The sequence below is a fragment of the Amblyomma mixtum genome, chromosome 6 (assembly GCF_055824585.1).
Source record: "Amblyomma mixtum isolate Tamu chromosome 6, ASM5582458v1, whole genome shotgun sequence".
Lineage (NCBI taxonomy): Eukaryota > Metazoa > Arthropoda > Arachnida > Ixodida > Ixodidae > Amblyomma > Amblyomma mixtum.
In genome coordinates this window covers 32,158,126-32,178,600 of record NC_143017.1, presented here as the reverse complement: position 1 = coordinate 32,178,600, position 20,475 = coordinate 32,158,126, and the positions used below count along the sequence as shown (strand labels likewise).

Sequence of the window (20,475 nt, the reverse complement as noted above, 5' to 3'; positions counted from 1 at the left end):
TGCGAAACTAAGAGGATGAGTGAGCGCCCAGCACATTTTTAACAAAGCCGCAACCCTTATCCGAGTTTTCTTTTATTGCCGTTTCTGGCATTTTCGGCGACTTTAACGTGCGGCTTGCTAACTATAGGAGCCTTATTGCTAGTGACTGTCCTTTATTGCCTTCATAACTTGCAAAGCTCGTGAATTCCCAGCACCGTCCTGTCTGCCTCTCTGTGTGTGCGTCCTTCCGCTGGTGTTATTAGTTCGAAATAGATACCAACTCGCCCACCTCTCCACTTTACTCACTGGCCTGACATGCCTTACAGCTGGCCGGCATTTTTCCATGGCAGTATGTTCCTGCAGAACATACTGCCAAGGTAATTGTATTTTTAACAAATGGGTGAAATCAAACGGGGATCGCACGTGGCCGAAAAGAAGTCATATTTCCTGCACTGTCTCAGCTTGGCAGTATGTTCCTGTAGTATGTTCCTGTAACCACCAAGTCGCTGCTGCTCACTGCATGCTTGCAAGCAGCATTCAGAGATATGGGTTTAGAAGAGCTAGGGACTAGAGTTAATGGAGAATACCTTAGTAACGCCTGATTTGTTGATGACAGTGGCCTTCTTGTAACTCAGGAGAGGAATAGCGGCGTATGTTCGAGGACCCGAGCACTCGAAGCAGTATAGTGGGACTGGGAGTTGATTTGAAGAAAAGTGAAGTACCGTGCAACAGTGTGAGAACAGAGGAACAGTCTTAAACAGGCAGTGAGATATTGGAAGTGGTAAGGGCAAGTATCTAGGGCAAGTAGTGATCTCGGGGCGACTGCGAAAGAGAAATAGGTAGGAGAAGGGAGGAGGATAGTATCAGTCTAAAAGAAAACTATGTAATAGTTGTACCTTGGCAGTGATCACCTATGGGGTTGAAACTTGGAGGTCAGCAGAATGATTTGAAATTGAATTGCGTACAGCACAGTGCACCATAGATGTTAAAATGAGGATAACATTAGGAGGCTGGAAGAGAGTAGCCTGGGCCAGGGAACAAACAAAAGTTGATAGCTTAGCTTAAAAATTAAGGGGAGGAAATGGACATGGGTGCGATGTAATGTGGAGAGCAGATAACAGATTTTCCATTATAGTAGTGGAGTAGGTTTTGAGAGAAGGCAGATGTGGCAGGCAGCAGTCATGGACTCTGGTAGGCAGATAAGATTAGATTAAAAAATTTGTGGGGATAGGGTGGCTGAACTTGGTGCAAGACAGGGCTTTTTGGATTTTGTTGGTAGAGGCCTTTGTCTAGTAGTGGAGATACATGGACTGATCAGGAAGATGTTCGTGAACCTACCAGTTCCTTAAGTCTCTGCGTGCTGCAGATTTCTGTCTAATCAAGATGTACATCCTGTGGTGAAAGTGGACCGGTGGATAGTCCGTGTTTCTGATGAGCAAGCCTCTTCATTGCAAATGTGGGATGCTTGAAACAGGGAAACCGGAGATTTTACCTTTGTTTCAGTTCCAGTCCAACTCTTTTTCCCTCTCTCTCTCTCTCTCTCTCTCTCGAAAAAAAAAAAAAGCCACCCTTTCTAAGGAGTGCTTATTGTCATGTTCATGTGTGATTTCTTGATTTGTCATTGCCATGTATGCTTTGTAATGGTGGCTGCATGGGATGGTGGTTGAGATTTAGCCAGAATGTGGAATTAGGAATCCTGATTTTTGCTGATATGTGAAATCTTAAAAAGACTCTACAATACTACAGTACAAGCTGCCTCAGGGTGCTTATGCAATGCTTGGGCAAGACTGCTTTGTGTTTTCCAGAAACCTATCTACCTGCTCCCTCTCCACCTTGAACTCAAAAGACTGTAGTTTCTTTTTTTGCTATACTCTGTTTCATACATAGCTGGCAATGCTGCCAAAGCTAGTGCGCCTGTTCACGTAGGATAAGTATGTGGCCAAAGGGCCAAAAAGTAGTTCGCCCTAGGAAAAAGTGAACGCAAGCACATTTTGTTGTGACAAACCTTAAGTGCCATGGCTGGCACCTTGTGGACTTCGTTTTACCTCTTGCCACAGTTTCGTCCTGCGACTCGTCGAGACTTTGAGAAGCAAGAGTTACATGTGGTGGCACGACACCCGGCTGGTAGGGCGAATTGCTCTTACTCATCCGCGCCCGAAAAAGTGGTTCTCACTCAGTGAAAATTAAAGCCAGAGGTCTCAAACACTTGAGTGCCTCACAGCTTTGACCGTGATTTTCAGTGCTGCCACTTAGTTTTATACCGCTCTTTGTTTTCATCCGAACATTCACCGAAGTTTTGAGAACAAATGATACGTGGCGGAGTGATAGGGTTTCATGGACGCACTAGCCTTAGCAGCATTTGAAACGGGTGGAGCTTGTTTCAGTTTTTACTGTGATTCTTTTTGTTGTAGTAATACTTGTATTTCTGATTCTTAACGTACCTTAATTTTTTTCTTCTTCTCAGATGAAATGTTTTATGGATTTTAAGCCTGGAGGTGCACTTTGCCACATCTTTGCTGCTGTCTACAAGTTCAAGAGCGAGCAGGGATGGTAAGCCGGACGCTTTCTCGGCATCCTGAAGTGTCTAGGGCTCATAGGCAGGCCTGCAGACATACGTGCACCTCTGTTAGTCTGGCCAAATTCCAGTGTCGCTGCAAGCGTGTGCTGTCAGTGTGATGTCATACATGATAGGTCGTGCAGTAAGGTTTAGTAGCAGTTTCTGTGCAATACTGTAAAAATAATTTTCTCTGGTAGTCGTTATTACTCAGAAAATCGGTTTCCTAGGTGTCCTTTTCTATTCCCAGTAAAAGTTTTTGACTGAGGCCAGGGGTAGTAAATATAGGTAAGGGACAAGCCCACAGGCCTGTTCTTTACTCATTTTTGTTCGAGAAATTGTCATTAAAAGCTGCATTAGCACTCATTTTTGAGGGTGATAACTTCTCTAAGCAGGAAGTTTAGTGTAAAAATGTGAAACAAGAACAAAGTCAACATTTTGAGGAAGTACCATTTTATTTGTTTTATCTGTTATGGCGCTCAGCTGCTGACCCGAAAGACGCGGGTTCGATCCTAGCCGCGGCGGCTGAATTTCTTTGGAGGAGAAATTCTACTGGCCCGTGTACTGTGCGATGTCAGTGCACGTTAGAGAACCCCAGGTGGTCGAAATTTCCGAAGCCCTCCACTATGGCGTCCCTCATAGCCTGAGCTGCTTTGGGACGTTAAACCCCCATAAACCATTTTATTTGTTTTTGTTGTGCAAAAAAAAAAATAGACTGGGCACTTTTCTTCTGTCATTCATGACTGCTTCAAGTACTTGTCTGCATGGTTTATATCCTTTAGGCAGCTTTTGAAGTGGTGTGGGATTGTCCTCTCAAAGCTGGGTCAGCCGCTTGGCAAGTACTGTAGTACGTTGGTTCGTTTCATCCTGGAACTTGGCAGCCAGTCGGAGATCTTTGTTGCTGAATTTTTAGCTTTTCTTTTTTTCTGGCATTGCACCCTTCATGGCACTGTGTGCCCTCATGCCTTGTAGGATGCTGGAAATGTATTTCAGTGAGGTTTAGACGTTAGAGACAGGCTTCTGGTTGTCGAAGATCCAGTACTGTGGATCACTAGCTTGGGCGTTTTACTGCTGAGGGTGAAACTGCGGGGTCAGATAGTGGTCAGGCCACATTTAATTTGAGAGGTGGAGGCAAAATGTTCTTGTTCTATGTGGTGTCAGTGCACGTTGGAGAACGCCAAATAGTTAACATTAATCTTGAGCCCTCCATTATGACACCTCTCATAGTTAGCCCAGCTTTGGGGTGTCAAGTTACACTTACTGCACCGCTGTCCCCAGCAGCTCTACTTTGAGTGCAATACTGTGGGTGCGTTAATAAGCGGCGATTCGTCTTGCAGTGTAGTGCACAGGGAAGGTTTGCTCAGGAGATTGTTAGCTACACAATCAAAAATAGTGGTAGCCTGGAAATGCACTTGTGGTTAAAAGTGGTATTTTGCCGCTCATTTTCGTGTAATGCTTTGGTAGCAAGTAATATAGTATCATGCTTTGGTGAACTAAATGTGAATGGATGTTTGGCTGTGAATTTAAAAGTGCATGGAGAGCTATTTCACAGCTGCAGCAGTGAACGGCATTGGCTCGATATTGAACTATGCAGATGCTCTTTACATAGCCATTTGAGAATAGAATATCAAATAAGAGTTTATTGATTACATGCGAGGTGAGGACATAGGTATACTGGCAAGGGTCCAAAAGTCGTGGGACTGTATCAGGGCTTTAGAAGAGTGTGTAAGGTGTTAGAGCCCGACAAATGGCATGCAATCCGAAAACTTTGCACGTTGTTATTTCCAACTGCTTTCTCTTAACCACCATATAAGTGTAAAAGAGCTCTTTGCTGTGTCTGTGAAAGGCTGCCCTGGCTTGACAGTTTCGCTGGTTGAACTGCATATCTGCGCTACACAATGTCTAGAAATCAGTGTTGCCACAGAAGACTTGTAGCCATGCGGTGCATTGAGATAACGATTGCGCAGAGCAGCGACTGAATAGTGCAGTGCTCGTGACACTGCTGTGCTATCTATCGCAGGCGCAGGTTTGACTTCCAGTCCCCATCGCGCATGGACCGCAATGTGGAGATGTTCATGACTGTGGAGAAGACCCTGGTGCAGAACAAGTGCTTGTCTCTGCCTCACATCTACATATCTTCTGAGGTGAGCGAGAGTCTGCCCTCTCAGAAGGGCTTACGAGCCGAGGGACAGACCACAGTGAATGCAGTAAGACTGCTCAAACGTGTTGCTTAGCGGAGACTCGTGAGTTGTGTGCGTGCGGAAAAGCGTTGACAAGGTTGCATGTAAATGTGCTTGAATTACATTCGCCGAAGATTTTTCAGACTCTTGAGGGACCCGGAAAATGGTCCAGATAATTGGAACAGTCCAAACCGTAAAATTCGTGAACTTCAAAACAATCAATATTTCAGTGGAAAATTGGCTTTAAAAATCGTGAGCGTCGCCGCTCCCCTGTTCCACTTGCAAATCAATAATATTAGACTTCAACTGAGCCACAGTCTTGCTTTTGTCATGTCCAGGACACCTTGCGTCACGGTAGTCACTCTACGGCATGATACCAGACAGTGTGATGCGGTCACATGTCAGGCTGCAAACGAAAAAGGGGGGTCGTGGGTTCGGTTCCCACTGACAGGATGTGGTTAGTTTTTCTTCTGCTTTTCTAATCGATTATCTTTAAGTGATAAAACATTCACTATTAATCTCCATTGATCAACACTGCAAATTACCTGTGCTTCTTGGTTTCTGTGGCTGTTGGCTTCTCTCATAGTGCCAGCTACGAAGAACAAATAGCCAAGCCTATCCACATACACACACGCACGCACACGCGCGCGCATACACACACACGCGCGCGCGCACACACACACACACACACACACACACACACACACACACACTGAACAAACAGCCAAGCCAGCACAACCGATTGACTTTGTTTAAATCCAAGATGGCGCCTTTGACAATGGTGGAGAACTGACTGGTTGCAACAGCGATGCCCGCTCGCATCTGTATTAAGGGGGGACACTGGTCTTTGAGACCAAAAAATGACCAAAAAATCGATTTTCAAAAAATGACATTTGTGGAATCTACAGCTATTATTTTCCGAATGTACCATTTTTTCCTTCAAGAAATCAACATTTTGACCATAATATTAAATTCAGATCATCGTGTGGGCTGAATTTATGCAGAAGCAGGCAATTTAATTGCATGGAAATTTTGGACATCTGGCTGTCTTAGTATGTCGATATCTCAACATCTAGGACAGATAGAGACATCATATTGTTTGCTAAGGGAAGCTGAAGACACAGTGTGTGCAATAATCACAGCAGATTTGTTTAATCGCACTTTAAAAATTTATAATTTTGCAAAGTTTATCGATGCAATACATTCGCACCTTGAACATTGATATTCCAAGTGCTGTAAAATTACTAATGAGAGTAAAACGGAAAAACTGCTTTGATTATTGCACTCTTTACTCACCATACTATGCAGCCATGGATTAAAAATGATTTTTTATTGAGCAGTTTTTTTTGCACCGAGGTACTAATGAATGACTAAATAAAATTAATTATCTTGGGAACCGACTAATTTATGAGAAAGGTAATTTGATTGTTGAAATCAGTACAAAAAACTGAGCAAGGTGGTACAGTTTCATTAGGATTGGACTGAAAATAAGGAAAATAGGTCTAAGACCAGTGTCCCCCCTTAAGCCGAAAAAAGAGGAATTTTCGGTTGAAAAACTTGTCTTCACAGTATTGCTCCAAAGAGTCCGAAATATCGGTCCTGAAAATGCACACTTTTCTATGAGGGGCCGCGACTGTTCTTTATCGAGGTCCGAAATATCGAGCAAGTCCGAATTATTCGAGTCCGAAAAATCGGTCGGCTACTGTAGCTTAGCATGCTCTGTTTACTTTGGTGGTGACTGTGGTACCCACGTGGAGGGATAGGCGAATTTCCTTTTTTTTTTTTGTGCCGTCGTTGATAACTGCATCCCACTGCTGAGGTTCTGTGTACGCTTCATCATTTCACGAAACGGGCACCTGGTACGCTTTTGAAGCAAGGCCAAACAAAACCTTTCGGTTGGGATAACGGAGGAGTTTGATTTCGGTCTGTGCATTTGTACATTTACAAGAGTACGGACTACATTGCGTGGAGAATATAGAACGTGTTTTTTAAAAATTGCACAAACTGCCAGCTCTTGGATGCTAGTGTCAATCTAGGATCAGTGCTCGTGGCAATGGGAATAGGAGTCAAGGCCCCTGTGCTTGCAATTTGTGTAAACTTGCTGGATGGGAGTATGTTGCATTAAGTTGCCTAACCTGTTTAGGCAACACTAGCCTATTTAGCATTGGCAAAATACCAGTGGCTTTTATACGGCGCTGAGCAACTTGGTTGCTGTCTCTTCATGCCTAACATGCATGCATGCATATGCATGGCCCTGGAAAAAAATTACCAAATTCTATTGCTATTGAATGAGGAATTGCATAATGATTAGCCCCAAAATAAAGTGGGAAAAGGAAAGGTTGTGTTTGAGGCATGCGTGGACTCTCAGTTTGTGAATTTCTGGTATAGAGGATACTGTCTATATTCCAAGAATTTTGCGCACAAGACAGGACAAGCGCTCTCGTTGTCGTCTTCTTCTTCTCGTCCCGTCTTGTGTGAAAAATTCTTGGAATGCAAAACCAACTAGGCCAACTTTATGCATTGATAACCGTGTATTGGTGGAGACAGTGTGTACATTTTTTTGGCGTCAAACGGCTTACGATGAGAGAACGTGTTATGTGTGAAATCCTGGAAATTTCAGCTGCGAATCTGTAGTAGTTGTTTTCACTGCGTCCTTGTTTGCAATGTGCTTGGCTCTCTCGTGGCTTTCAGAGAAGCTGCGTGTGTGTGTGCGTGTGTGTGTGTGTGTGTGCGCAAAGTTGCTCTGCCCTCATGACTGCGCAGGTGGAGAAGCAGCTGATCTCACGCCTGAAGGACATCATCAAAAGGCACCAGGGCACCATTGCAGAGTCCCCAGATGACGCCTCCCACATAGTCTACCCGCCTGTGCCCACGACGGATACCTCTGGTGCGTACCTGGCTGGCTCACTTGATATGTGGCACACGTGTGCTGAGGCAAGGGAGCTGGGATGTGCAGGACAGTAAAATCTACCTCCTGGAGTGTTGCAATAGAGACTGGCAGCAGCTCAGAGCTGGTGGGGGGCTAGTTCAACTGTCCCATGCTCACTTATTACTTCTTTCATGTTTCTCCTTACTATACTGTAAGGTAACATACTGTAAGGTTCTCTCAGATAATGAATGGCAATTTATCAATATCCTTCAAGAGAAAAGTATACAACAGCTGTATCTTACTGGTGCTCACCTATGGGGCAGAAACTTGGAGGCTAACACAGAGGGGTCAGCTTAAGATAAGGACAACGCAGCGAGCTGTGGAAAGGAAAATGATAGGTGTAACGTTAAGAGATCGAAAGCGGGCGGAGTGGGTGAGGGAACAAATGTGGGTTAATGACATCCTAGTTGAAATCAAGAGGAAGAAGTGGGCTTGGGCAGGGCATGTTATGCATAGGCAAGATAACCGCTGGTCCTTGAGGGTAGTAACGGAGTGGATTCCAAGAGAAAGCAAGCGTAGCGGGTGGCTGGCAGAAAGTTAGGTGGGCGGAAGAGATTAAGAAGTTTGCGGGGATACGGTGGCTGCAACTGGCAAAGGACAGGGTTAATTGGAGAGACATGGGAGAGGCCTTTGCCCTGCAGTGGGCGTAGTCTGGCTAATGATGATGATGGTGATGATGACTAAGGTAGTAGTAGTATGTTTATTTGGCCGTATTATGTACAATATGCCCTCGAGGTGAGGCTAAAGGAGGAAGACCAAGCTTGCCTCCTGACAAGGCCTACACCCCGGTTAACACATCATAGAAACGATGGCTGAATGGACAAAAGAGAAAAAATAATGAGCAACATTATCACAATAGAAAATAGTTAATGATAGACAATAATAAATATCAATTAACAGTAAACAAAATATTTCATAATATGCACATTCAAGTAAAAAAAGGAAGACAACACACACACAAAACTAAGTATACAGAGTTAGCTGAAAGTTAACCGGGGGGGAAAAAGAATCTTCAGTTTAGTTTGACTTAAATACAGACACGCTATAGCTTGCTGAAACCATCTGAATAAGAGAGGTATTCCTTTGATTCATGTGAAACAATCTGTGGTGTACGGAAGTACCACTCTTTGCTGATGGACGGAATTGTTGCAGTTCAGTGAATCTCTTGCTTTAAGGAGGTGAAATGTGTGGGGTTGAAAAGGGGGGGAGATAAACCCGTTCTCCCCGATTAACCGTGGCTGACCCAGTTCAAAACCGCGCGGACCCCACCCCGTGGTCGCCTACGATACCGAGCACACGCCGACCACGGCGGGCCGTGCTCTGCGGGAACAAAGGAACGACACACTGGCTGACACAAACAAGGAATTTATTGCTATAACAACAATAACGCCAGCTAGCAACAAAATACACTGAGGAATCGAGGATGTCCGACTCACCAGCACAGCTACGAGCGAACGTTCGCCCACGCTAGGGCAAAGGGATAAACTCCGAGGCCGGACGGGACGGGCTCGGCGGGAGCAAGTTCCGACCAAGAGGCGCCCGCGGCAAAGAGCGGAGCTGCGAGCGAAACGTCCGGTCGCTTCCCGATCCCAGGGAGAAGAGAGCCAGCCTTCCTCCGCGCACGAGCGGCAAAACACGCCATCCGTGGCACTGCTGTCGCTGCGACGCGAGCGCCCTCCCCTGTTAGTTAAAGTAACCAAAACTGAGAAGAGCGCGTTTCGGAGGAGCTAACTACAGCAGGGGGTGCAATGTGGGAAAGTGAACGCAGGGGACGAAAGCGTCCCCACAAATGTCAGAGTGTTTTACTTTGCTGTCAGTAAATGGTGGGGGTTCTTTTAACTTTTATTTTGCTGGCTGGAAATGCAAGCAGGCACTTATGCAATTCTCTTTACTTGTAGAAGGCAAGTAAAAGCCCGCTTCCAAATTCCACTGCTATGTCAAATTTTAAGCAGAGTGGCCCACGCCTGAGGTGAAAAAAAAAAAAGCGCCTGTGCCGGTCTTCATTATCTATACTACTGCAGTTTCTGGTAGAGGAATGGCAGAACTGGGGCAGTGAAGAATTTTTGCAGTTCTTGTGGATTCTTTAGCTTCATGTCGGAGGAACCTGAATTTAATGGTGCCTTGGCATCGAGGCTGTGCATTCGTGTTTGTGCACTCTTGTATGCAGCTGTCTAATGTTGGATGCACAGTTTAAGGGGGGAAGCTGGTCTTGGAAAAAAAATTTTTGTTAATGAAGTCACAATAATGGCATCTTGAAGAAACATATTTTTGCATGTTGATTCCAAATACGTAATTTTATGTAAACAAGTCCTTGTGCACTTATATAATAAGTTATGTAACTTTTTGCCGAGAGCTTTCAATAAGTTTTGCTGCAGGAAACTTGCTAGGACGCATGCCATTGGCTTGCCTTGACATCAAACTATGCAATAAGGGCAAAATGATTATCCTGCCTATCATAGAAGTTGACTTACAGGGTTTTGAATTTGCCACTTCACAAATGGGAAGAAACTGATGATTTCAAAGTCTCACCTTCTATAACAGACAGGATGATAATTTTACCCTTGTTGCATAGCTTGATGTAAAGGGAAACCAATGGCATGCAATGTAACAAGTTCCCAGCTGTAGAATTTCTTTCAAACTCTCGGTAAAAGCTACCTAACTTATTGCATAAGTGCACAAGGACTTGTTATACATAAAATTAAATTACATATTTGGAATCGGCACACAGAAATGCATGTTCCCTGAAGATTTCATGGTTGTGACTTCATTATTAAAAATTTATTTCTAAGACCCTCTTCCCCCCTTAATGCAACCCACATTCAGGAAGTGCCTAATGTACTTGATCAAATGTTTAGGGGAATCCCCCAAGGTGGAGTACATTAGTAATAGGGGAGTAATTACATTGGCATCCACCCGAGCGCAGCCACACGGCTACAAAGGAAAGCTATACAGCTTTCTGAGTTTCTGAGAAAGCTTTTCTGAGAAGTTTCTGAAAAAGCTGTATAGCTTTCCTTTGTAGCCGTGTGGCTGCGCTCGGGTGGATGCCAATGTAATTATTCCCTTATTACTAATGTACTTGAGAAACAAAATTTTTCCTTTGATTGCGTTCGACACGTGAGTCACGTGTGGTCCATGTTCTTTGATCTATACTGTGAACCTCACAGCCCACAGTGTGGCATGCCGATATAATTGTGGAAATTGAAGCAGTACCATTAAAGTGAAAAGTGTTTGTGGGCCAGTCAGCATTGAGAGCAGTGTGTTTGACATATCGATTCTGTGAGCTTATATTGTGTTGTCCAATGCTCTGATCAGCAGTGGTGGTCTCCTAGCGCATAAGCTCACCACAGTCGTGGAAAGGGCATGCTGATTCTTTTGAATGCGTCTACTCAGTGTGTAAGAGAGCATTTTCAAGTATCCATTTTTAAATGGGAAATCAACTGTTCTTGCACTTAGCAATAGCTGTAGCCGGAACTAGTAAAACTATTTGTTTAAATACCCTTCAAATGACAGCCGTATTTAGAATGTTCTCTAGTGCATGTCCTTCAATGTTACAGTGCGTTACTGTGTTGCTGAAATGGCAGTTTGTGCATGTAGGGAACACCGTGTGCTGTGCGATGTCAGTGCACGTTGAAGAACCCCAGGTGGTCGAAATTTCCGAAGCCCTTTAGTACGGCGTCCCCCATAGCCTGAGTCACATTGGGATGCTAAATCCCCGATAAACCAAACCAAACCTTGCAGCTTTCTGGTCTGGAAAAACAAAAAGTGGATTCTACACATTTGGCGAAAAAGTTTACATGTTTGCAGCAGTGTTTTGTGTGTTTTAGTGCATTTGCTTTTGAAGCATGTAGCAGCCACTGCGGCATTTCATGATAGCCAGCAGTTGATTCGGTGTGCCAGGACGACCGTTGCTTTCCGTGGAGTGCCTGTGCTAGGTGTGACCCTCTCTCCGCCGTTCTCTCTCCCCCCTCCGCTTGCAGAAGAATACGTGCGCTTGGTGATGAAGCGGGATCGAAGTGCTCTCATCCACTGGTGGTATTTTCCCGACAGGTGAGTGGCTGCTGTGATTGGTTGCTGGCTGGTAGCTTCCCCTGCTTTTGACCACTGTCAACAATCCCCCCCCCCCCCGTCTTGTCTGCCCCTTTCCAGCTTTGACACCTGGGTGTCCGGCCTGGACATTGACATGGAGCCCGACTCACCACAGACTCACACTGGGCCCTACGAGGTGGGTGCTTTGTTCAGCAGTGGATGGGGAAACGCCACATTTTGGGATCCCGGGGCAGCTTGTGGGAGCTATTTCTAAACGCACAATAAAAGCCTAAATGTGTCTCCATCATTTGATCACATTGTGTTTTTTTTTTAATCAAATACATTACATACATAAACCATACAGTCCATTGCATGATTACGTCATCTATGATGGTTCGTTTAGAACATGTAATATGTTTCAGTGTGTGATGTGTTCTATACGGAGTCAGTTTTTGTATTGTAACACTAGCTGTGTTTTCCTTGTGTGTAATATTTCATATAATATTGTTTTTTCTTTTGTCTTATTGCAATCATGTATCGGCACTGCTCTCTCTACCTTGTTGTTGGGGTCTCCTGGGCCTCGAGCAGCTTTTTGCCCAAGAGCTCCAACCATATACATATATATGTGGTGAAATAAATGAATTGAATTGAATTGATGCCTCTGCAAGGCCATGATGCACCGAAACATGATTTCACAACTTGCACCGCAACGGTGGCCTAGTGGTCTGAGCATCCCGGATGCCTCGCTTGCGGGAGGTGCGGGTTTCAATTCCCAGTGCCGCCGGGTACCCGCCGGGTACCCACCGGTGATGCAATAGGTACAAGGTTTCCCCTGGTCTGGTGCTCGGCTTATTTAGGGTGAAATGCTTGGGAATCGGGTCCTTGACCCACCTTGAGTAGAAGAAAACAACTTGTGCCTTGGTGCTCTTTGGCCATAAGATGCCCCAATTCAGCATCATCATCATCAATTTCACAGCTTGCAAAGTGCAGCCCATAATAGTCCTTTAGGATCCTGGTTTTTTATTTATTTATTATTATTATTATTTTCAGAGTGAAGAGGCAGCTCTTCAGAGCATATTTAGCATCCCTTTAGTCCTTTACAGTTGCAATCAGTCACTCTGACTAGCACTCATTGATAGGTTGATGTGCATTTGCAAATTAAGAGCACAAGAAAAGCGGCCATTGCTCACCGCTCCTGTCTTCTTCTGGCCCAGGTCAATGCCAAGTGGCTTGTGGATTTGGATGAGTACAACGAATGGATGAATGAAGAGGACTATGAAGTTGAGACGGATGCCATGGTGAGCGAGACCACATGGTGCACTAGTGTGGACTGGCTCCTTGGGAGCCTTCTGTGTCATTGCTGCTGTAGTGCAGAACTTTGCTTTGCTTTTGTGCTTGTGGATGGGACCTGGGTTTCGTTGTCTCACGGGGTCGTTTCTCTTTCACTTCCAGGGCCGCAGACGGTCTCCCAGGGGAAAGTACACTTTGGATGAGGTGAGGTTGTCTCGCCATTGCTGCTGCTGCCAGTGCATTCGGATTGAACAGCATACTTTGCGTCGTTTACCGTAATCTTTAGCGATGTCATGTGTAGGCAGGCATGAATGTGTTGGGTACGATTGCTGCTGTGAATGGATTTTATACCTAGAAAATTTGAAGCATGGAGCCTTGAGGAGAAATGGCTTGAAGCTTGACATGCCCCTGCTAAATGTTTCTGACACTAGTGAATTGTTGTGCAGCTATTGTGATGAATGAAGGACTTTTTATGTTTATGCAGGTAAAGGTGTTGTTGGTTTTGTCATTGCGCCTTGTTTCACTCTTGTTTAGGACCCTGAACTGTGTGACAGTGTGCTGTTGAGGCAACCTGAGCACTTGAACACTGTTGCCGCATGGTCGATGAGAAACGCAGGAAATGGTTCAGAAGCTCATCGGCACCTTTTGGATGATGGGAGTAGGGGGCGGAAAATTAGGGTCTTTCTTTGTACTGGTAGTTCTCGTATAGATTGTATGCAGCTACATAATAAGGTATATGAATACCAATGCTGCTCCATTTATACCTGGGTTATGCAGTATTCAGTTGCTGTGACTCTTTGTGGTTGGGCAAGCTCCTAGTTGCAGGTGTGTTTTTAAGGAGGTCTGGTGCGAAGCTTCCTGGAGTGGAGGTCGAGGATTTGCATAAGCATCATGCTCGATGAAAGCCGAGTGCTGTCGTGGGACACCTGTTACTACCGTCATCTTTTTTCTTATTGTTCTCCTCGCAGCTGCTCTCAGGAGAAGGCGAGAAACGCGACAGAAAAGGCATCAAGAAACGAAAGAGGTCTCCGTCCCCTCCCCTGGACAAGCGGAAGCGCAAGGGGTGGGGCCCGCTTTACTTTAGAAAATTCTTTCTTCTCGCTAACTTTGAGTTTTCGCTCATGCGTGTGTCTCGCGTTGTTGCTTGTGCAGAGGGCGCAGCCCGGCCATGGGTAAGAAACGATCCTTCCGCGACGACGAATCTGACGACCTGACTAAAGACATGGAGGAACCCTCCCCCGAGCCCAGTCTTCAGGAGGTCTCCATTCCCCGAAGCAGTGAGTGTGTCTGTGTGCTTGTGTGTGTGTATATACGTGTTCTCTGTGGCATGAATCGCAGAGAGGGCCTGGTTTATAGCCCGTAGGGGTGCAGAGGTGGCGTTCTGCAGGCTCTTAGAAATTCAGTTTTACCTAGACACCCGAAAATAAACTTTAAGCGCTCGAAATAAATATATTTGTCAGCATCTACACATAGAAAGTGTGTGCTAGTTTAGAAATTTCAGCCTTGTTTTCTCGAAAGTTTGTTTTGAGTCTTAAAACTAACTTTTCTGTCTATGGCTAGAATATCATGAAATTCTGCACACAGATGTGTTTTTCTCTTCTGGTTCCAAATATGTAATCATAATTGAGCTGGTGGCCTTAGATCTTACAAAGTCTAGAATGTGATTAGGTAATTTCTTACGCAGCTTTAATGAACTTTCTCATTGCATCTTGTTGCTCTTATTTACATGAATTGATAGCAAGAGGGTTCCCATCAGAAAAATCAGATTTTTTTATTTCCGCGCATAATAGGCGCACCCCGAACTTGGCACTGTGACCAATACCGTATTTAACGATTGCAAGCCGCCGCCTCGCCGCCCCCCAGTCTTTATTTTCACAAAGTTTTTGCTGAACTGACTACTAGTCCTCACTAGTGCTGCTGCCGTCGCAGCTGCTGCGGACCCACAGTACGTACAGCGACATCGCGTAGAACAGCCGCACGCAGTTTTCAGGGATGCTCACTTTAAACGTCTGTTTGGAAAGCTTTATCTCCAGCCGGAAACGTTCCCAACCTAGGCCCGCGAAAGCCTCGGCGATTGGAGTCGCATACGATAATTTCGGCACGCCGCAGTCGCAACTGCCGCACTTCTTGGCCACGTCGAATTTCTGACCTGCCGCACGCTTGCCGTGTTCGAGAGCAAACTCCCAGCCATATAGCTGTTAAGGTGTTTGCCCGTCGAGCTAAAACAGCAACGCTCGGCGGCAAAGCCACAAACCACGATGAACTAATGCGCTACCGCAGATCCCGACACTTGACAACATCTTCGTGCTTGACAACAACAAAAAAAGTGGAGCTGGTGATGCTGATGGCGATATAGATAGCGAAAGCTCGTGGCGGAGGAAAACGTTGATGATGATAAGCTTGCCCTCGGGCGCCCTCTGTGGGCGGCGTCTGGAAGCTCCTGTGCGCGTGTGTGGCCTCCGCGATCAAGCGCCCGTTGCGCGCAGCCGGAGCTGATCGCAGAGGCCTCGGCGCGTGCATTTCAAAGGCTATTCCCGCGTGGGTCGTGGAAAGTTGCGGCGCGGCCCCTACAGGGATTTTTAAAAAATATTTTCTTCGGGAAAACGGGGTGCGTCCCGTACACGATTGCGTTTATGCGGTATGTTCAATTTTGCGAGTAAAAAAATTCCCACAAATTTTACCCCGTGTAATAGGCGCACCCCGAACTTTGAGCCGGATTTTCTGGAAAAAAAGTGCACCTATTATGCGAGTAAATACGGTATATCTGATTGTTTGATGCTGTTTTAGGCCAGTCTGCCGAATCTCGTCATTCTAAGTCGAAAATAGAAAAGTTGCCTTTGGTCCCCTCATCCTCCCTTAAATGTGCTGATTTCTGTCTGGAGCAGTCCGGATTGTTCCGAGGGGGGGGGTGACCTTAGCTTGACAGCTGACCCAAATCTGCCTTTTTAGCAGTCTTTCTAAGGTTGACATTTAGGTGCTCCACATCTGCATTCAAAAGGCGCCACTGAAGACGCTTCTAAAACCACTGGGCTAGTTTGTGCTCGTTGCGTAGCTCCGCGCCGTGCTCAGCACGTTTCTTCCCCCCTCCCCCCACTGTGGCAGATCCGAATCAGCGGAGTAGCAAGGACAGTGAGCTGCAGCCAGTCAAGGGAGGCACCCTCATCGACCTGGATGGCGCTGACCTGGACGACAAGGTAGGCCTGCCCACTTGTACCAAAGGCCCATCGCATATTGGGAGTCCGCAGTTCATGCCAGTGGGCTCTCCCGAGACCCTTGTCTGGTGTGACTCCATTCTGCTGCTCATAGGCTGATTCCTATGGTAGAAATCTCTGTGAAAAACTCTCTTTGAAGCCTTTGAATGCGTTTGCCAAAAGTGACAAGGGTCTGTGGCAGTCCACTGTTAGCATGACCATAAAAACATTGGTGCGGTACTGCGCAGAGCATCACGTTGAGGTGCCTGTAGTTAAGCTAGCACCTGTAATTATATAATGGGAACCATGTGAACACCCCTCTACTATTTTAGCCATTTTACGTCCTCATCAGCCATTTGCCATCCTTGAAGAGAGAAAAGGCAGTTTGCAGGTTGATTTATCATCCTTCCACAGTGCTGTAGCTGTGAGAAATGGTGACCCGGATAGTGGGCCCTGCTCGTAGCACACGGGGCGAGGCCCCTTACTGTGCTCTTTTGCACTAATGTCACGTGTGGAATTTAAAATTCTTTTTTTCTTGCGTGTTAGGCAATGAACAAGCGTACAAATGTTTCCTTTACAGTGCGTGCAATTGTTGTATGCCCCTGCAGCTTGTAGCTGACTGTTAAAGCTAAGCACCGTCTATTACTGTCTCAGTAATTCAGACTCGAAGGGACGAGATTTTTTCAAATTATGCAGCATGCTTAACAGTCGGGGAAATGTTAATACGATAAAAGCTGACTAGTTCGACCACTGTCAGTGCGCGTTGAGAGTCCCACTTGGTCAGAATTCATCCACGGTGCTCTGAAATAGTGCCTCCAATATGTCATGTGCAGCTTTGGGACGACATACACTACTGTACCATACCATACCTTAACATAACATAACTGTTTGCGAACATATGCCCTCATGTGAGCATTGTGTTGTGGGGAAAGTGCATCAGTGAACAGTAGCCAACCGATTTTTCAAGATCCACTACTGTTACAGACTTTATACGCGACCTGCCGCGCACCTCATAGGGACAAGTGCATATTCACAACCTGTATTTTGGACTCTATGGGTTCCAGAAGTGCTTAATTTCGTATTTAAGTAGTTTCCAGCTGTACTGGGGAGATCGTTTTTCAACCAATAGTTTGCTTTTGCAACCTAACTTTGAGGCAAGCTGGCATTGCTGTCCTAACCAACTGGCTCTTTGCCGCCATGAAAGGCACCACCTTGGATTTAAACTGAGTCAATCAGATGGACTGGCTTGGATAGGCTTGGCATTGTATTCTTCTTTGCTGCCACTTGAGTTGATAGCTCGCTCTTTATTGCAGTTGATGTGGCTTACAAAGAGTGCGCTAGCTAGAGTCACTAGCTTGAGCCAGGGCATGCGATAGTGTTGAAAACCGGACAGCGACACACCAGCAACGCCGTGTGCCGTGCGGGGCAGCTTGTTCCCGTAGTATCCGACTGTCAGTTTCCGCAACCGCTATTGTCCAGGGAAGCGAACTCTGTTTGTAGTTTGCACGGTGCGTTTGGAGTGGCTTGAAGTATGCGTTGTGGCATGTTTGTAGTGGATCTCACAGTCTGGTATTGGTGGCGTGAGGTAGTGCGGACGTGATGAAAGCATGTCTATGGCTCAGATACAGTCTGGTGCTAATCACCTGCAAATGGAATGTGGGAAACTGCGATGTTTGCTATTATTGAGGACGTTTTTTTTTTTTCGCAGCAGAGTGGTCTTTGTGAAGTTCACGAGTTTCTTGGACTCGCACCATTTTTTTTTGGCTCTCACCGAGTCTGAAAAGTTAGTTGGCAACTGTATATGTAGAAATGGTTACACAGCAACTGTATACAGCATAAGTGCAATAAAACGAATAATAGAAGAAGAAGATATTCATGTGAAATAGCATGCAAGACAACAAACAACTTTGTACCGTGAAATGCACAAAGGATCCTCTACACTCAAAAGTGGCTTGGCAGATAAACACGAGGATAAAACTGTGCAGAGGTGAAGAAAAGGAAATAACTACAATGCAGATGGAAGAGAAGTTACGTGTTTCATGGATGTAGAAGTAGGTGGGGGGGTGCCTGTTGTTCAGCTACGGGGCTTTTTTTTTTTCCTTCTAATTAGGGCTAGCTGTTCTGTAGTTGTTTGAGCCCCGCTGCGGTGGCTCAGTGGTTATGGTGCTCGGCTGCTGACCCGAAAGACGCGGGTTGGATCCCGGCCACGGCGGCCGAATTTCAATGAAGGCGAAATTCTAGATGCCCACGTGCTGTGCGATATCAGTGCATGTTAAAGAACCCCAGGTGGTCGAAATTTCCGGAGCCCTCCACTACGGCGTCCCTGATAGCCTGAGTTGCTTCAGGACGTGAAACCCCAATAAACCAAACCAAACCGTAGTTGTTTGAACAGGGGCGGATGCTCTTCCTTTGGGTGCAGGGTGACCGGGACAAGGGCTCCCGTCCAGGCAGCCCCAATGGTGTGGGCAAGAGTGAAAAGGCCGAAGCGCACGACGACAATGTCACTGAGCAGGCCAACCACATCATCATCCCGAGCTACGCAGCCTGGTTTGACTACAACAGGTGAGGGTCCCGAGCTGTGCTTCTTTTTTTTTTATTCGAGGTGTTTGCCATTAGGCATAATGCAAAAGGGAAAGAAAGCTATAAGAAGGAGTGCAAACAAGCCTCGCTTAAAAAGTAGCAAAAGTTCACGATAAAGCGACTATCATGAGTCCACTTGCGATAGTCGCCTGCAGCGTCCTATCGCAGGCCTACCTTCTTTAGGAAGCGTCGTCTCACGGAAGGTGTAGCTGGGCAAGTCCACAGCAAGTGTTTTTCATCACACTAGTCGGGCGCAGCACCACAATGGGGACACTTGTCAGTCACTTGGAAACGTTTGTCACGTGCGCGGAGCTGTGCTTTCTCTTCGTCTACACGTGGGAGCACATTGGAACCACACTGATGGAAATGTTCAGAGTAGTAGCTTGGCAAAGAAGGAAGCCAAAAAATGTGTGTTCCTTGTTGGAGGTTGGAACAAGTGTCTGTGTGTTGTGAATTGACCGCTCTTCTACTGCCGTACAACAGAGGCGGATTGTCCTAAGCTGTGAGCATGATCAGCAAATGGTGTTAACCTAGATTGCATGGGGCCCCATGGACAGAGTATTTTTTTAAAGAATACTAATGTTAATGGAGCCCCAAGCAATTCGGGTAACTGGCTGTGATTGAAATGCAAAATGTGCATTGCTGTCTTAGGGGCTTTGTGTGTTTCTGCCTTTTGAGCACTGTGCACAGAGTGTGCTCTGTTGGAGGCACCCTGTCCTTGTCCGCAACAGTGGTGTAGGGAAATCATGATGGGCATGCCATAGGACTGTACTAGTGGTGAGGGAATTCGTCATATTGTTGGGCTGGCTGTGGGAGCAATTAAGTATCCGTGGTTCATACTGTTTTAAGAAAAGTTTCTAGCAGACTGTTTTGTTCTCCCATGTTATGCTGCCATATGAAGTAGCGATGTTCACTTTCACCTTGTCTTTCATGTGTCCGTGTTTTTTTTTATTATGTTTTGCCTTGAGCACATTTCATTGTTGTGGCAGCTTGCAGTGCTTGTTTATGAGTGAATGCATGTGCGCATGTGTGGTGGGGATGGCGGGGGGGGGGGGGGGGGGGTGCAGTCCAGCTAACATCTCCTTATGAAATGCTTTTCTGAAATCCTTCTTTTCTTTTCCTCTTTCAGTATTCATGCCATCGAGAGGAGGGCCCTGCCAGAGTTCTTCAATGCCAAGAACAAGTCCAAGACACCTGAAGTGTACGTTTCTCTGCTGCTTGGGATTAGTGCGCGTTTTCAAGTTATACCTCCTTCTGTTCGCTTGCAATTTCCTCCATGCTAATGATACGTTGCTAGTTTAGTTTTACTTGTGCAGACTTGCTGCAACTCATTGTTTATTGAAATATTGGAACATTGCGAAGCAAGAGATGCAGTGTGTTTACTGGGGAAGCAAGAGATCCCCATCTTAGTTCCAGGACGACAAACCCTGAGGCTTAGAAGGTGTCCTAGCCCCTGCCCAAACTGGATGAATGTTCAGCGTTTATTTATTATTATCTTTCTTACGCAGTTTGTGCGTGCATTGTTTGATTCTCTCTTGCAGATACATTGCGTACAGAAACTTCATGATCGACACGTATCGGCTCAATCCTACGGAGTACCTGACGGTGACCGCGTGCCGGAGGAACCTGGCGGGAGATGTGTGCGCCATCATGAGGCAAGTGGTTCGTCTGGTTACCTGAAGGGCCTCCAGTTAGAGGGTATCGCATGAAAGGAAAAACGGACAGAAACGTAACACAAACGGACAG

At 46.0% G+C, this 20,475-nt stretch overlaps 1 protein-coding gene across 4 annotated transcripts in view; it reads left to right on the top strand.

Moving 5' to 3' along the window:
• Positions 1-20,475, top strand: part of mor (SWI/SNF- related protein mor) — a 48,985-nt gene that overhangs the window by 937 nt on the left and 27,573 nt on the right. For all 4 annotated transcript variants that reach the window (XM_089547727.1, XM_089547728.1, XM_089547726.1 and 1 more), the window contains exons 3-15: positions 2,444-2,529; positions 4,554-4,677; positions 7,477-7,600; positions 11,620-11,689; positions 11,789-11,864; positions 12,883-12,966; positions 13,121-13,162; positions 13,927-14,021; positions 14,111-14,235; positions 16,061-16,152; positions 18,569-18,711; positions 19,859-19,930; positions 20,271-20,384. In XM_089547727.1, the coding sequence (XP_089403853.1) occupies positions 2,444-2,529; positions 4,554-4,677; positions 7,477-7,600; positions 11,620-11,689; positions 11,789-11,864; positions 12,883-12,966; positions 13,121-13,162; positions 13,927-14,021; positions 14,111-14,235; positions 16,061-16,152; positions 18,569-18,711; positions 19,859-19,930; positions 20,271-20,384 (1,247 nt within the window). The remainder of the gene's footprint in view (positions 1-2,443; positions 2,530-4,553; positions 4,678-7,476; positions 7,601-11,619; positions 11,690-11,788; positions 11,865-12,882; positions 12,967-13,120; positions 13,163-13,926; positions 14,022-14,110; positions 14,236-16,060; positions 16,153-18,568; positions 18,712-19,858; positions 19,931-20,270; positions 20,385-20,475) is intronic.